At 49.1% G+C, this 17,428-nt stretch overlaps 1 protein-coding gene across 3 annotated transcripts in view; it reads right to left on the bottom strand.

Moving 5' to 3' along the window:
- The window catches only part of vash1 (vasohibin 1), a 75,862-nt gene that overhangs the window by 40,430 nt on the left and 18,004 nt on the right, over positions 1-17,428 (bottom strand). For all 3 annotated transcript variants that reach the window (XR_005463738.1, XR_005463741.1, XM_038821769.1), the window contains exon 4: positions 13,996-14,070. Coding sequence is in view for 1 of the 3 variants with exons in the window: in XM_038821769.1 (XP_038677697.1) it covers positions 13,996-14,070 (75 nt within the window). In the remaining 2 variants the exon portion in view is untranslated. The remainder of the gene's footprint in view (positions 1-13,995; positions 14,071-17,428) is intronic.

Here is a 17,428-nt window from a genome sequence, read left to right as displayed (position 1 = left end):
GTCCTACAGTCTGAATTTAGGGAGTTAGGAGATAAGTTAAAAAGTAGGACCTCAAAGGTAGTAATCTCCGGATTGCTACCAGTGCCACGGGACAGTCAGAGTAGAAATTTAAGAATAGTCAGAATGAATACGTGGCTTGAGAGTAAGTGCAGGAGGGAGGGGTTCAGATTTTTGGGACATTGGAACCAGTTCTGGGGGTGGTGGGACCATTACAAATCGGATGGTCTACACCTGGGCAGGACTGGAACCAATGTCCTCGGGGGTGCTTTTGCTAACGCTGTTGGGGAGGTTTTAAACTAATGTGGCAGGGGGATGGGAACCAGATTAGGAAGTTAGAGGTCAGTAAAGAGGCAGCAACTAAAGCCAGTAAGGTACTGGATAATAAACTCAATGTGATTAAGGGGCAGAGTAGACAGGGAAGAGATGATGATCGCAAAGGGACAGGTGGTCTGAGGTGCATTTGTTTTAATGCGAGAAGTGTAGCAGGTAAGGCAGATGAATTTAGGGCTTGGATTAGTACCTGGGAATATGATGTTATTGGTATTACTGAGACTTGGTTGAGGGAAGGGCAAGACTGGCAACTAAATATCCCAGGGTATAGATGCTTCAGGAGGGATAGAGAGGGAGGTAAAAGGGGTGGAGGAGTTGCATTACTGGTCAGAGATGATATCACAGCTGCGATTAAGGAGGGCACGATGGAGGATTCGAGCACTGAGGCAATATGGGTGGAGCTGAGAAATAGGAAGGGTGCAGTAACATTGTTGGGACTTTACTATAGGCCTCCCAAAAGTGAGCGTGAAGTAGAGGTACAAATATGTCCACAGATTATAGAACAATGTAGGAGCAATAGGGTGGTTGTGATGGGAGATTTTAACTTCCCCAACATTGAAAGGGATTCGTGTAGTGTTGGAGGCGTAGATGGAGCAGAATTTGTAAGGAGCATCCAGGAGAGTTTTTTTTAGAGCAGTATGTAAATAGTCCAACTCGGGAAGGGGCCATACTAGACCTGATATTGGGGAATGATCCCGGCCAGATGGTTGAAGTTTCAGTCGGTGATTACTTTGGGAATAGCGATCACAATTCCGTAAGTTTTAGAATACTCATGGACAAAGACGAGAGTGGTCCTAAAGGAAGAGTGCTAAATTGGGGAAAAGTCAACTATAACAAAATTCGGCAGGAGCTAGGGAATGTGGATTGGGAGCAGCTGTTTAAGGGTAAATCCACATTTGAAATGTGGGAGTCTTTTAAGGAAAGGTTGATTAGAGTGCAGGACAGACATGTTCCTGTGAAAATGAGAGATAGAAATGGCAAGATTAGGGAACCATGGATGAAGGGTGGAATTGTGAGACTAGCTAAGATGAAAAAGGAAGCACACATAAGATCGAGGTGACTCAAAACTGATGAAGCTTTGGAGGAATATCGGGAAAGTAGGACAAATCTCAAACGCGCAATAAAGAGGGCTAAAAGGGGTCATGAGATATCTTTGGCTAACAGGGTTAAGGAAAATCCCAAAGCCTTTTATTTGTATATAAGGAGCAAGAGGGTAACTAGAGAAAGGATTGGCCCACTCAAAGACAAAAGAGGGAATTTATGCGTGGACTCAGAGGAAATGAGTGAGCTTCTAAATGAGTACTTTGCATCGGCATTCACCAAGGAGAGGGATATGATGGATGTTGAGGCTAGGGATGGATGTTTAAATACTCTAGAGCAGTGCTTCTCAAAGTGTGGTACGCGTACCGGTGCCGGTACGCGAGCCATCGTCTGCCGGTACTTGGAGTGTTTCCAGAAAAGAAAGAGACAGTAATCCTGGATTGGCTTGTTTCGCTCACCGGTCCCTGGCACATTGAAAAAAAAAACTGCCGGTACGCCACATCAGATAGTTTGAGATGCACTGGTCTAGATCATGTCGCAATAAGGGGGAGGTTTTGGGTATTCTAAAAGACATTAAGGTGGACAAGTCCCCAGGACCGGATGGGATCTATCCCAGGTTACTGAGGGAAGCGAGGGACGAAATAGCTGGGGCCTTAACAGATATCTTTGCAGCATCCTTGACCACGGGTGAGGTCCCGAAGGACTGGAGAATTGCTAATGTTGTCCCTTTGTTTAAGAAGGGTAGCAGGGATAATCCAGGGAATTATAGACCTGTGAGCTTGACGTCAGTGGTAGGCAAACTGTTGGAGAAGATACTGAGGGATAGGATCTATTCACATCTGGAAGAAAATAGACTTATCAGTGATAGGCAGCATGGTTTTGTGCAGGGAAGGTCATGTCTTACAAACCTAATAGAATTCTTTGAGGAAGTGACAAAGTTAATTGATGAGGGAAGGGCTGTAGATGTCATATACATGGACTTCAGTAAAGCATTTGATAAAGTTTCCCATGGCAGGTTGATGGAAAAAGTGAAGTCGTATGGGGTTCAGGGTGTACTAGCTAAATGGATAAAGAACTGGCTGGGCAACAGGAGACAGAGAGCAGTGGTGGAAGGGACTGGCTAAAAATGGAGAAAGGTGACTAGTGGTGTTCCACAGGGATCCGTGCTCGGACCACTGTTGTTTGTGATACACATAAATGATCTGGACGAAGGTATAAGTGGTCTGATAAGCAAGTTTGCAGATGATACTAAGATTGGTGGAGTTGCAGATAGCGAGGCAGACTGTCAGAATACAGCAAAATATAGATAGATTGGAGAGTTGGGCAGAGAAATGGCAGATGGAGTTCAATCCAGGCAAATGCGAGGTGATGCATTTTGGAAGATCTAACTCAAGAGCAGACTATATGGTCAATGGAAGAGTCCTGGGGAAAATTGATGTACAGAGAGATCTGGGAGTTCAGGTCCATTGTCCCCTGAAGGTGGCAACGCAGGTCGATAGAGTGGTCAAGAAGGCATACAGCATGCTTGCCTTCATTGGACGGGGTATTGAGTACAAGAGTCGGCAGGTCATGTTACAGTTGTATCGGACTTTGGTTTGGCCACATTTGGAACACTGCGTGCAGTTCTGGTCGCCACATTACCAGAAGGATGTGGATGTTTTAGAGAGGGTGCAGAGGAGGTTCACCAGGATGTTGCCTGGTATGGAGGGTGCTAGCTATGAAGAAAGGTTGAGTAGATTAGGATTGTTTTCATTGGAAAGACGGAGGTTGAGGGGAGACCTGATTGAGGTCTACAAAATTATGAGAGGTATGGACAGGGTGGATAGCAACAAGCTTTTTCCAAGAGTGGGGGTGTCAATTACAAGGGGTCACGATTTCAAGGTGAGAGGGGAGAAGTTTAAGGGAGATGTGCGTAGAAAGTTTTTTTACGCAGAGGGTGGTGGGTGCCTGGAATGCTTTGCCAGTGGAGGTGGTAGAGGCGGGTACGATAGCATCATTTAAGATGCATCTGGACAGATATATGAACGGGTGGGGAACAGAGAGAAGTAGACCTTGGAAAATAGGCAACAGGTTCAGATAAAGGATCTGGATCGGCGTAGGCTGGGAGGGCCGGAGGGCCTGTTCCTGTGCTGTAATTTTCTTTCTTCTTTGGAGGCACCTGAATGCATTGGGCCCCAAAAGCCTAAACTTTGCTGACAATTACTCCGAGATGGCAAACCGTCCTTCCACAATCCCCAAATCTCTCCAGCCCCTCCCACCCCACACCCCAAACCGGGTGTTGAGTCTCAACAGCTCAAATTGGTGACTGGTACAAATAGGATCCATCACCTTGTCTCCATACCCTTAAAGTGGACACTACCGACGGGTTTGAGGAATACCTCCCGGAGGAAACGGAAGCGAGGCCCTCATCAGTATACCCAGAGGAGATCCCCGACACAACTTCACCTCTACCTGTCCCCATATGGAATCCGGGTCATTGCACCACCCCAGAACCTTGCACCCACCCCAGCACCTTCTCAGCATTGGCTGCCAGTTAATAAAAAAGAAAATTCGGCAATGCCAGGTCCCCCGACTGTCTGTCCCTTTGAAGAACTGCCCGCAGGTCCTTGGGGTTTTATCTGTCCATATAAAGGATTAGATCAACATACTAACTCTCACAAAAAAAGTTTAAGGAAAAAACATAAAGACATTGAGAAGGAAACAAAAGCCTTGGGAGAATATTCATTTTAATAGACTGGACCCTCCCCACGTCAAGGACAGGGGAAGGTTATCCCACTTCTGCAAATCGGACTGAACCTTACTCACCAGCCTTGCATAGTTCAATTTATGAAGCTGAGCCCAATCGTGGGCCACCCGGACTCCTAGATACCTGAACTAGAGCTGGCCAAGTGAAAAGGCAACACGCCCAAGCTGGCTCCCCTTCCCGGGAGATTAACCGGAAAATACTTGGTCTTTTCCAGATTTAACATGTATCCCGAGAAAGAACCAAAGCTCTTCAATAGCTCCATTATTTTACCCATAGTGGCGACTGGGTCCTTAATATAAAGTAGCAAATCATCAGCCTATAGGGACACCCAATGTTCCACCTTCCCCTCTTTATCCCCTTCCACTCACCCAAAGTCCTGAAAGCAATAGCTACAGGTTCAATCGCTAACGCAAATAGAAGGGGGGGGGGGGGGGGGGGGGGGGTGGCGGAACACATCAGACACCCCTGTTCTGTCCCCCTTTTCCATTGGAAGTACCCCAAGCACAGAGTGTTGGTCTAAACACTAGCCGAGGGGGTCCTATACAATAACCGCTACCACAAAATCAATTTTGACCCTAGACCGTATCTCTCCAAAACTTCACAAAGGTAACTCCACTCCACCCTATCAATCACCTCCAGCTTGGGCCCAATGGACAGGGATTGAAAACATTCAACAGCCACTGGGTGTTGGCTGATAATTGGCGACCCTTATCAAAGCCTGTCTGATCCTCCGCAATCACCTCAGGGAGACAGGGCTCCAGCCTTACCGCAAACATCCTGGCCAGTAACCAATTGGACATTCTGAATTCTCCCTCTGTGTACCCGAACAGGCGCCGGAATGTGGCGACTAGGGGGATTTTCATAGTAACTTCATTGCAGTGTTAATGTAAACCTACTTGTGACAATAATTAAAGATTTAAAGATTATTAACTGGTCACCACCTTCCCTACAGACAACAATCCAACTGTGTTTGCAGCTACTTCCTGTATTGGGGCAGGGTCACACAAATAGGGTTATCATCAGAGACTCCCGACAGTGAAGAAGGAGGCCATTCGGCCCATCAAGTCTGCACCAACCCTCTGAAAGAGCCCCACCCTATCTCCGTAACCCCTCCTAGCATATTTTGACATTCTTCAACAGAAGGCTCCTTCTACTTTCAAATGGGTAGATTTCCCTGCCAAAAAACACTGGAAACTGGGCAAAAAGGGCCAAAAAACAAGTACACGGGCAGGAGCTACCTAGTGCATGACCCCCTCCTACATGCTATAACTGGAAGTCTGAAAACAATGATTCTACCAGTATGACTATTAAGGTGTTGCTTGATGAATCATAGAAACCCCACAGTGCAGAAGGGGGCCATTTGGTCCATCGAATCTGCACCAACTCTCCAGGACAGCACCCTATCTAGGCCCACTCTCCCACTTTATCCCTGGAACCAAATAAGCCCACATAGAACAGTACAGCATAGAACAGGCCCTTCGGCCCTCGATGTTGTGCCGAGCATTGTCCGAAACCAAGATCAAGCTATCCCACTTCCTGTCATTCTGGTGTGCTCCATGTGCCTATCCAATAACCGCTTGAAAGTTCCTAGTGTCCGACTCCACTATCACAGCAGGCAGTCCATTCCACACCCTGACCACTCTCTGAGTTGAATAGGGACCAAAAAGAACTTCTTGGAAGCAGATTTTGGTGAGGTATTAAATGAGAATACTGCTTCGGTCTTCACTGCTGCCAATGTCAGAGTGAAGGAGGAGGCAGTGGTGATGTTGGATAAGATAAAAATAATGATACTTGTCGGGTGCAACTCGGCTATTGAGCGGAGTAAAGATGGAAATTGCAGAGGACCTGGTCACAACCTGCCAACCCTCCTGAGACATGGCAATGCTGCCAAAGGGGACAGGAAAATGCAAATGACTGCTCAGAAAGGGATACACCGAGCAAACACGGTGCAGCCCAACATCATTGAGAAGAAAACAATAATCTGGGACAAAATTAATTAGCGCTTGGAAGATTATATCGGTGAATAAATGAAAAATCAACATGGATTTGGTCAAGGAATGGTGTAAGGAAGGATGAATGTTTCCAGAGGTCAGTAATCAGAGGAAACAGATTCAAGGTGATTGGTGAAGATTAGAGGAGATACGAAGAAAGCAAAGTGCTGGAAAATCTCAGCAGGTCTGGCAGCATCAATAGAGAGAGGAATAGGAGATGTCTTCAGTTGCATCTCCAACCAGGGTTCACAATTGAGAAGTGACAGATCTAACCTTTGGACTCTCAAGAGCAATTTAGCATGGCCAATCCACCTAACCTACACATCTTTGGACTGTGGGAGGAAACCAGAGCACTTGGAGGAAAGCCACGCAGACACGGGGAGAACATGCAGACTCCGCTCAGCCAGTCACCCGAGGCTGCAAACTGTACGGAGTCTGCACGTTCTCCCCGTGTCTGCCTGGGTTTCCTCCGGGTGCTCCGGTTTCCTCCCACAGTCCAAAGATGCGTGGGATAGGTGGATTGGCCGTGATAAATTGCCCGTAAGTGTCCAAAAAGGGTAGGTGGGGTTTCCGGGATAGGGTGGAGGTGTGGGCTTAGGTAGGGTGCTCTTTCCAACGGCAGGTGCAGACTCGATGGGCTGAATGGCACTTCTGTACTGTAAATTCTATGATTCTAAACAGATTCTGACCCTTTATTTCTTCAGGACAACCTCTCTCTCCAGCAATGTAATTTTCTCAACCATTACTGCAAACCCTCCTCCTTTCATCCTTCCCCATCTTTGTTAAAAGCTTCATAGTACCCAGTCCTACTTCTTTTTTATGCGTCTCTTCACACGTTTCTTCCTTTGGGGAACAGTGGTGGAAGGTGTCCGGAGCTGATTCAGGATTCCATTATCACTTCATATTCCCATATGGTTACCTGTCCCTGCAGCTCACCAAACGTATTCACCACGTTTTGTGCATTTACACACATGCACTGCAAACCTGAATTAGATCTTGTATTTCCTCTTATTCTGACCCCACCTGATATCTTATTTCTTATTCTAGTGCTACATGTCTCTCCCAATCATTTGTGCGCCACCTTTCTCCTTCCTACTGTTACATCTTGGTTCTCACCACCCTGCCAAATTACTTTAAACCTTCTCCAACGGCACTGTCCATAAGACCATAAGGCATAGATGCAGAAATAGGCCACTCAGCCCATCGAGTCTGCTCCGCCATTCAATCATGGCTGATATTTTTCTCATTCCCATTCTCCTGCCTTCTCCCCTTAACCCCTGACCCCCTTATTAATCAAGAATCTATCTATCTCTGTCTTAAAGACGCTCAGTGATTTGGCGTCCACAGCCTTCTGCGGCAAAGAGTTCCACAGATTCACCACCCTCTGGCTGAAGAAATTCCTCCTCATCTCTGTTTTAAAGGATCGTCCCTTTAGTCTGAGATGGTGTCCTCTGGGTCTAGTTTATCCTACAAGTGGATATATCCTCATTATGTCAGGCTTCGCAGTAAACTGTAAGTTTCACTACGTTCCTCCTCATCATTCTAAACTTTGAGTACAGATCCAGAGTCCTCAACCGCTCCTCAAATGACAAGCTCTTCATTCCAGGGATCATTCTTGTGAACCTCCTCTGGACCCTTTCCAAAGCCAGCACATCCTCCCTTAGATACGGAGCCCAAAACTGCTCACAATACTCCAAATGGGGTCTGACCAGAGCCTTATGCAGCCTCAGAAGTACATCCTTGGTCTTGTATTCTACCCCTCATGACATGGATGCTAAGATTTCATTTGCCTCCCTAACCGCCGACTGAACCTGCACATTTACCTGAAGAGAATCTTGAACAAGGACACCCAAGTCCCTTAGTGCTTCTGATTTCCTCAGCATCTCCCCAATTAGAAAATAGTCTATGCCGAGTTTCCAGTGGCGGCTATGAAGGAGTAAGTCGCACATTTGGTGGCTCCCGCTCTGGCCAGACTTTTGGGCCTTTCTCCCCGATTTTCTACCGGACTTGAATTGTAATACTGAATTCCCACATCGGTGCATGGGGAGGACTAGAAGTGCTCGTAAAGGCAGAAACAGAAAGACAGAGAAGGCTTGGGCTGAAGCTGCAGCGGGAGACAGCATGGCGGAGGACTGGACCTCTGGTTTGTCGACCAATGCGGTCAACGGAGCAGCTGATGCCAGTTATTCAGGAAGGCTTTGTTAAGCAGAAACGGGACTGCTTGGACCCAATAAAAGAGTCGATTGAGCGGCTGGAGCTTAGATTGGACGCCCAAGATCAGGCGATCCAGAAGGTGGAGAAGGCGCTGGCTGAGCAGGAGGAACATCAAACTGCGGTGGAGTTGGAGGTGGGGATGCTGAGAGACCAGCAGAAGAAGCTCCTGGAGAAGGTAGAGTACCTAGAGAATAGGTCCGCCGTCAGAACTTGAGAATCGTTGGGCTCCTGGAGGGGTCCGAAGGAGTGGACGGTGGGGCATGGAGGGGTCTGAAGGAGCGGACGCTGGGGCATATCTAGCGGCCATGTTTGAGAAGCTGCTGGGAGATGGGGCATTCTCCCGACCCCTGGAGGTGAATAGGGCTCACAGAGTACTCGCGAGGTAGCCGCGAACGGGAGACCCCCCGAGGGCAATGGTGGTGAGATTCCACAGGTACTTGGATAAGAAGCGCATTCTACAATGGGCCAAGCAGACACGGAGCTGTAAGTGGGACAACAGTATCCTGCGGGTCTGCCAAGACCTGTGAGTGGAGGTGGCCAGGGGAAGTCCAGGCTTCAACCAGATTAGGTCGATCCTTTGTAAGAAAAAGGTGAAGTTCAGACTGTTGTATCCGGCCTGTCTCTGGGTCATGCACGAGGAACAGCACTTTTATTTTGAGTCGCCTGAGGATGCGCTGGACTTCGCGAAAAGGAAAGGACTGGTGGTGGACTGAGAACTTTTGAACGTTCTTGTTTTGTTTTTCTGTTCTTTTAAAAAAAAAGTTTCTTGTTTTGTGGAAGCTGTTTGTAATGCCTTTTACATTGATTTGGGACCAGCGGTAGAGCTGAGTGAGTTAAGGTTTTCATTTGCACTGTTGGGGGATGCACACGGGGTACTCGGTGATCACAATCTCAGACCATGCTCCGCACTGGGTTGACCTGCAGGTTAATAAAGACAGTAACCAGTGCCCGCACAGGGGTTAGATATGGGACTTTTGGCTGACGAAGGGGTGTGCGAATGGCTGAGGAAATGTATTCAGAACTTCCTGCAGGTCAACGACACGGGGGAAATTTCAGCAGCGGTGGTCTGGGAAGCACTGAAGGTGGTGGTCAGAGGGGAGCTGATCTCGATACGGGCCCATATCGAGGGTGGACAGGGCAGAGATGGACCGACTGGTAAAGGAGATACTCCAGATCGATAGGAGGTATGCGGAGATCCCATAGGCAGGGCTTTTAAGGGAACGGCGGAGGCTACAGGCGGAGTTCGGCTTGTTAACCACAGAGAGGGAGGTGGAGCAGCTGAGAAAGGTGAGGAGGGCGATCTATGAGTATGGAGAGAAGGCCAGCAGAATGCTTAGAAAGAGGGAGGCAGCCAGGGAGATATGGAAAGCAAATGACGGAGATGGGAACCTGGTTGGAGATTCAGCAGGGGTGAATAAGACGTTTAGGGATTTCTACTGTAGGCTGTACAGGTCGTAACCCCCTACGGGGCCGGAGGGATGAGGCACTTCTTGGAGGGGCTGAATTTCCCCAAGGGTGGACGGGGAGCTGGTAGAAGGGCTGGGGGCCCCGATCGGGTTGGAAGAGATAGTGGAGGGTCTGGAGGCCATGCAGTCAGGTGAAGCCCCGGGGCCGGACGGGTACCCAGTGGAGTTTTATAAAAAGGTCTCTGGGATATTGGGGCCGATGGGGATGAGGATGTTCAATGAGGCAAGGGAAAGAGGGGTGCTGCCCCCGACAATGTCACAGGCCACGATTTTGTTGATTCTGAAACAGGACAAGAACCCGGAGCGGTGTGGGTCCGACAGGCCGATATCCCTGTTGAATGTAGATGCTAAATTGCTGCCAAAATGTTGTCTTCCAGGATTGACGATTGTGTTCCGGACGTTATTGGGGAGGACCAGACGGGGTTTGTTAAGGGTGGGTAGTTGGTGGCCATTGTAAGAAGTTTGTTAAACATGATCATGATGACCCCGGAAGGTAGGGAGGTGGAGGTCGTGATCGCAATGGATGCAGAAAAGGCTTTTGATAGGGTAGAATGGGATTATCTGTGGGAGGTACTGGGACGGTTCGGATTTGGGCGGGGCTTTATTGACTGGGTCAGGTTGCTGTATCAGGCTCCTGTGGCACGTGTACGGACAAGTAGGACAACATTGGACTATTTTAGACTGCACTGGGGTGCGAGACAGGGATGCCCCTTCTCCCCACTGTTGTTCGCGCTAGCTATAGAGCCGTTGGCATTTGCTCTGAGAGCCTCAAGGGGCTGGTCGGGGGGCGGGGGGGGGGGGGGGGGGGGGCTGTGGAGCACAGTCTCGCTACATGCAGACGACCTGCTTCTGCATGTATCATACCCGATGGAGGGGATGGAAGAAATTATGAGGTGGGGATGATGGTCCTCCCGAGATTCCTGTTTGTATTTCAGTGTCTCCCCATCTTTATTCCGCAGTCCTTTATTAAACGGGTCAACAAGGTGATCAGTGGCTTCGGTTGGGCGGGCAAGACCACGCGAGTAAGGAAGGTAATGCTTGAGTGGAGTTGGGGAGAGGGCAGGCTGGTGTTGCCAAATTTTAGTAACTATTACTGGGCGGCGAATATAGCCATGATCAGGAAGTGGGTGGTGGGGGAGAGGTCGGCATGGGAGCGTATGGAGGCGGATCCTTGCAAGGGCACCAGTCTGGGGGTGTTGGTAACTGCGCCTCTGCTGTTACCGCCAGCACGGTACTCCACCAGCCCCATGGTGGTGGCGGCCCTAGAGTCTGGGGGCAATGGAGGAGACATGTGGGGGCAGAGGGAGCATCTGTCTGGTCCCCAATCTGGGATTGCTCCGGGAAGTGTGGATGGGGGTTTCCGGATATGGCGGAGAGCAGGGATTGAGAGGATGGGAGATATGTTTATAGATGGGAACTTTCCGAGTATGAGGGCGCTGGAGGAGAAGTTTGGGTTGGCGAGGGGAAACAAATTCAGGTGCCTGCAGGTGCGGGACTTCCTACGTAAACAGGTGTCAACCTTCCCGCTCCTACCGCTAAGGGGGATTCAGGGCAGGGTAGTTTCCAGAGGGTGGGTAGGAGAAGGGAGCGTCTCGGACATTTACAAGGAATCTATGGGGTCAGAGGAGACACAGACCGAGGAGCTGAAGCGCGAGTGGGAGGAGGAGCTGGGAGGAGAGATAGAGGAAGGTCTATGGGCGGATGCATTGAGTAGAGTCAACGCGTCCGCAACATGTGCCAGGCTCAGCCTGATACAATTCAAGGTCGTTCACCGGGCTCACATGACAGTGGCCGGATGAGAAGGTTCTTTGGGGTGGAAGACAGATGTGCAAAATGTGCGGGAGGACCAGTGAACCATGTCCACATGTTCTGGACATGCCCGAAGCTGAGGGGATTTTGGCAGGGGTTTGCAGATGTCATGTCCACGGTGTTAAAAACAAGGGTGGCGCTGAGTCCAGAGGTGGCGATTTTCGGGGTGTCGGAACATCCGGGAATCCAGGAGGAGAAAGAGGCAGACGTTCTGGCCTTTGCTTCCCTGTAGCCCAGAGACAGATAATATTAGCTTGGAGGGACTCAAAGCCCCCGAAGTCGGAGACCTGGCTATCGGACATGGCTAGCTTTCTCTGTTTGGAGAAAATCAAGTTCGCCTTGAGAGGGTCAATGTTAGGGTTCACCCGGAGGCGGCAACCGTTCGTCGACTTCTTCATGGAAAATTAATCGTCAGCAGTTTAGCTCAGAGTAGGGGGTTAATAAAGGTGGGACCTGTAAGGAAGGGAGACGGCTTTTGCACTATGTTTATAGTTTCATGTACATTGTTTGTTTTGTTGTTGTTATAATACCAAAAATACTTCAATAAAATGTTTATTAAAAAAAAAGAAATAGTCTGTGCCTCCATTCCTCCTTCCAAAGTGCATAGCCTCACACTTTTCCACATTGCATTCCATCTGCTACTTCTTTGCTCACTCTGCTAGTCTGTTCATGTCCTTCTGCAGCCCCCTTGCTTCCTCAATATTACCTGTCCCTCTACAGATCTTTGTATCATCTGCAAACTTAGCAACAGTGCCTTCAGTTCCTTCTTCCAGAGTTTTAAAGTATATGTTACATCATGCAGTGTCATATCACTCTCACAAGGACATTGGTCCCAGCTCTGTTGGAGTGCAGCACATCCAGAATGTACAAGTTCCATCTTCCACAGAAGTACTCTGTCTTTGGAATTTAAATCCCTCCTTCACGCAGAAGGAAATGATTGTGGCCGCATGATTTGATGGGATTTGAGATGCATTGTCTGGAGCAACTATTCCACAGATGAGTGAAGCCTGGTTTGGGCGTGGGAGGGGGGTAGAGGGTTTGTCCTTTAAAAAGTACCTGGAAGAGCACTTGGAACGACATAGCATTCAAGACTGTGGGCCAAGTGCTGGCAAATGGGATTAGGTAAGCAGGCAGACTCGATGGGACAAAGGGCCTCTCCTGCACTCTATTATTCTGTGATTCTCAATTCGCATGGAGTTAACTGATCTCAGCTGGCGCTAGAGGGCGGATATTACAGTTGCCTCAGTGACCCCTTGGACATGAATTGAAAAATGAACCAGCATCTCTGACAGCTGGATACTGAGTTCCATTAAGTGCACAAGAATCATAGAATTTACAACGCAGGAAGCCATTCGGCCCGTTGAGTTTACACCGGCCTAGGGACAAGCACCCTACTTAAGCCCACGCCTCTACCCTATCCTCATAACCCAGTAACCCCACCTAACCTTTTGAACATTAAGGGGCAATTTATCATGGCCAATCCACCTGACCTGTACATCTTTGGACTGTGGGAGGAAACCGGAGCACCCGGAGCACTCCACACAGTCAGCCGAGGCAGAAATTGATCCCGGGTCCCTGGAGTTATGAGGCAGCAGTGCTAACCACTATGCAGGCCAAGTCTGGACATTGGGTGAGGGCAGGGCAGGGCTTGGCTGCGATAGCGTCCACAATCAAACACTTTTCATCTGGGATCACACAAGGCGAGGAATAGGGAAGAGGCTGCCGAGAACCCACTAAAATCTAGAGAGGTATGAAGGTGACTGTGAGGAAATAAAGCACCATTAAAACAAAACACATACACACACCAGTCCCGTCAGAGTCAAGGGCAGACTGATAGCTGAATGAGCCCCTGATACGGTGGCAAAGCATTTCACACACACAACCTCTTAGACTATCCAGGGATTGAAGATTTATCTCCAGGACATTGCTACCATCTTTCCAGGGAGAAAATTGGAGGAGAACTTAAGATCACAGAGAAACAAAAGCTGTTTGATTTACAGTCAACAATTAGCTGATGAAAAGTGGGAAGGCGAAGCAGCATGGGATGAATCTGTTGGTTAACCAATGGGACAATGCAGTTGGAAGCCTAGAGGTCATGCAATGCAATCTCCAAGATGTCTGGACTTGGAAACTACATATTCAAGTCAAAACTAAAGTAACTTCCGCATGCCACAGCTCACCACTGAGGATCCAGAGGACCATCACCGTTTCTATGTTGTGTGACTGGGACTGGGTGGCAGGGAGTCCCTTTCTAATTCCTTCCTGAAGCCTTGGCTTTGACTAGGATTGTTCCTCGAACTGCACTGGGCCACCCAGAGTCCTGGCTGCCCCAATGTGGGCCATAAGTTCCAATTTTCTGCAGCCTATTTTTCCAGTTTGTCCATCAGGAAAAGGATACATCCCGAGGATCACAGCTTCCAAGCATTTTATTGGTAGAGATTCTCGAATCATTTCTCGTGCAAGATCCATCAGGCTGTAAGACCAGAAACAAAAAAGAAAAAGAAACAAAGATTTTGAAATCAATTTAAAGTTTGATCTTGAGCAAGTGCTATTTTGTAAAATCATCCCATTTGGAGCTTGACATCACTTCATCGCCAATTTCTTCCTCTTGGCCCGCTACCCAAGAGATCTCTGGCACTGAATTCTCGAAACTCAGAGGGAAATCAGATACAATGCTTTCCCTCTCTTCTCAAAGGAACACAAGGCAAATGATTTACAGAGTCAGAGCTGCTCTTTACAGAAGTGAATTGACCCATAATAGAATCACAGGCCTCAGCAAGCTGCATTCCCAACTCCAACATTAACTCGGAAGTTGGATCTTTGCAAAAAAAAAAAAACGACAAACGAGAAATATACAGACAGTAAAATCTTCTACAAGTATATAAAAAGAGGACACGAGTAGCTAAAGAGGGCATTGGTCCCTCAACAGGGTGAGACTGTGGAATGAATAATGGGAAACAAGGAAATGGCAGAGGCTTTGAACAATTATTTGTATCGGTCTTCACAGTAGAAGACACAAAAAGCATCCTAGGAGTGGTTGAAAATAATAATATTAATAATCTTTAATGTCACAAAGTAGACTTACATTAACACTGCAATGAAGTTACTGTGAAAAGTCCTTAGTCACCACATTCTGGCGCCTGTTCAGGTACACGGAAGTGAAATTCAGAATGTCCACATTATAGAACAGCACTTCTTTTGGGACCGTGGAAGGAAACCGGAGCACCCGGAGGAAACCCACGCAGGCACTGGGAGAACGTGCAGACTCCACACAGACAGCGACCCAAGCAGGAATCGAACCCAGGACGATTCCCAATATTTAAGAACATTTCTGGTCGTCCAGCAGTCTGATAATTTAAAGACGGTGAAAGGGCTGAATGATGTAGAGATGGGAGGCGGTGGTGTAGTGGTATGTTCACTGGGTTAGGATGATGCTCACGGCATATGGTGAAATTTGAATTCAATAAAAGTCTGGAATTAAAAGTCTAATGATGACCATGAATCTATTGTTAATTGTTGTAAAAACCCATCTGGTTCACTAATGTCCTTTAGGGAAGGAAATCTGCCGACCTTACCTGGTCCGGGAGCCTGCATGTGATTCTAGACCCACAGCAATGTGGTTGACTCTTAAATGCCCTCCGAAATGACCCAGCACGTCACTCAGTCCAGAGGCCATTAAGATGGGCAATAAATTCTGGCCCGGCCAGCGATGCCTACATCCCCATAATGAATAAAGAAAAAGCTGGGTGTGGTCAGCAAACATGTGGAAACTGATGCCATTTCGGACCATCGATAACCTTGACCACAAAGGTTACTGGATCAACCATACAAATACTGTCGCTATAAGAGCAGGTCAGAGGCTGAGAGTTTTGAAAAAAGTAACTCCTCAAATCTTGTCCACCATGTACAAGGCACAACTCAGGAGTGTGAAGGAATGTTCTCCACTTTCCTGAATGATTTTGGCTCCAACAACACTCAAGAAGCTGGACACAATCCAGAACAAAGTAACCTGCTTGATGGGCACCCCATCCACCACCTTCAATATTCACTCCTTGAACCATTGACACAGCAACAGGAGCGAGCATCATCAGCAACGTGTACTACAGCAGCTCACCAAACCTCTTCCAAATCTGTGACGTCTATTACGAAGAAGGATAAGGGCAGTAGATGCATGCAAACACCACTGCCATCACTGTCCTTTTGTCAAAATCCAGGAATCCCTTTCTAAGGTGTACCTATACCAGATAGTTCAACAATTAGGAATGAGTAACAAATGTTGGCTTTGCCAGAGATGCTCACATCCCATGAAAGAATTTTTTAAAAAAAACAATGTTTCTGAAGGACAGCTGTAGCTAGGAACAGTAGGGAGTCTAAGGATAGTTTTTTGAGGGGCACCTAGAAGAGAAGCAATTGGAGGTAATCCTATGGATACAGTTAGGTAGGTAAGGATGGAACCAGGTGAGTGCAGTCCCACACAGCTGGTTGATTGTGGAGGGGCTTTAGAGGAGGACGGTGTGGTCAGCCATGTCAAAGCTGCATAAGGACCAAAAGGTTGAGGAGGGATGGTTGTTTTGTTACAATGGTATAGGGGCTGGAATTTTCCAGATGTTTATGCCGGCGGGATCTTCTGGTCCCACACAAGGCGCACCCCCTCTGCTGGATTCCCGGCGGTCAGGGGTGCATTCAAAAACGGGAGGGACCTGGGTGGGCCGGCTACCCACGGCGAGATGCTCGGTAAATCCCGCCTACTGTGTAATTTGTGACTTTGATAAGAGCGGTTTCAGTCCCATGGCAGAAATGGAAACCTGGGCCGGGATTCTCCCCTACCCGGCGGGGCGGGGGGTCCCGGCATAGCGGAGTGGCGCCAACCACTCCGGCGTTGGGCCTCCCCAAAAATTCTCCGCACCTTTGGGGGCTAGGCCCACGCCGGAGTGGTTGGCGCCACGCCGACTGGCGCCAAAACTGGTGCCAATGGCCTTTGACGCCCACCGGCCGGCATCGGGGCTGGCCGAAAGGCCTTCGCCGGTTCGCGCATGCGCCGGTGCGTCAGCTGCCGCTGACGTCACCACCGGCGCATGCGCGATGGGGGGGGGTTCTCTTCCACCTCCGCCATGGTGGAGGCAGTGGCGGCGGTGGAGGAAAAAGAGTGCCCCCACGGCACTGGCCCGCCCGCCGTGGGGGCACCCCCTGGGGTCCAATCGGCCCGCGCCCCCCCAGAACCCCGCTCGTGCCGCCAATCCCGCCGCCAGCAGAGGTGGTTGAAACCACGGCGGCGGGAGAGGCCTCTCAGTGGCGGGACTTCGGCTCATCGCGGGCTGGAGAATCGCCGCAGGGGGCTCGGCGATCAGCACGGAGGGCACGCCGATCGGTGGGGCGTGATTCCCGCCCCCGCCAATTCCTGGGTGGCGGAGAATTCTGGCCACGGCGGGAGCGGGATTTTCGCCGGCCCCGGGCGATTCTCCTACCCTGCGGGGGGTCGGAGAATTTCGCCCCTGATTTGAACGATTCAAAGAGGAGTTCCAGGGCAGCATAGTGGCACAGCGGTTAGCACTGCTGCCTCATGGCGCTGAGGACATGGGTTCAATCCAGGCCCCGGGTCACTGTCCGTGTGGAGTTTGCACATTCTCACCGTGTCTACGAGCGTTTCACCCCCAAAACCCAAAGATGCGCTGGTTAGGTGGATTGGCCATGCTATATTGCCCCTTGATTGGAAAAAAATAATTGAGTACTCTAAATTTATAAGAAAATAAAAATGTCTTGGCGAGGACAGGGTGGTTAAGAATATGGCGGGGGTAGAAGGCCATTCAGCCCGTCGTTCAGTATGATCATGG

The sequence above is a fragment of the Scyliorhinus canicula genome, chromosome 2, assembly GCF_902713615.1.
Source record: "Scyliorhinus canicula chromosome 2, sScyCan1.1, whole genome shotgun sequence".
Taxonomy (NCBI): Eukaryota; Metazoa; Chordata; class Chondrichthyes; order Carcharhiniformes; family Scyliorhinidae; genus Scyliorhinus; species Scyliorhinus canicula.
This window is presented reverse-complemented; position numbering and strand designations above follow the sequence as displayed.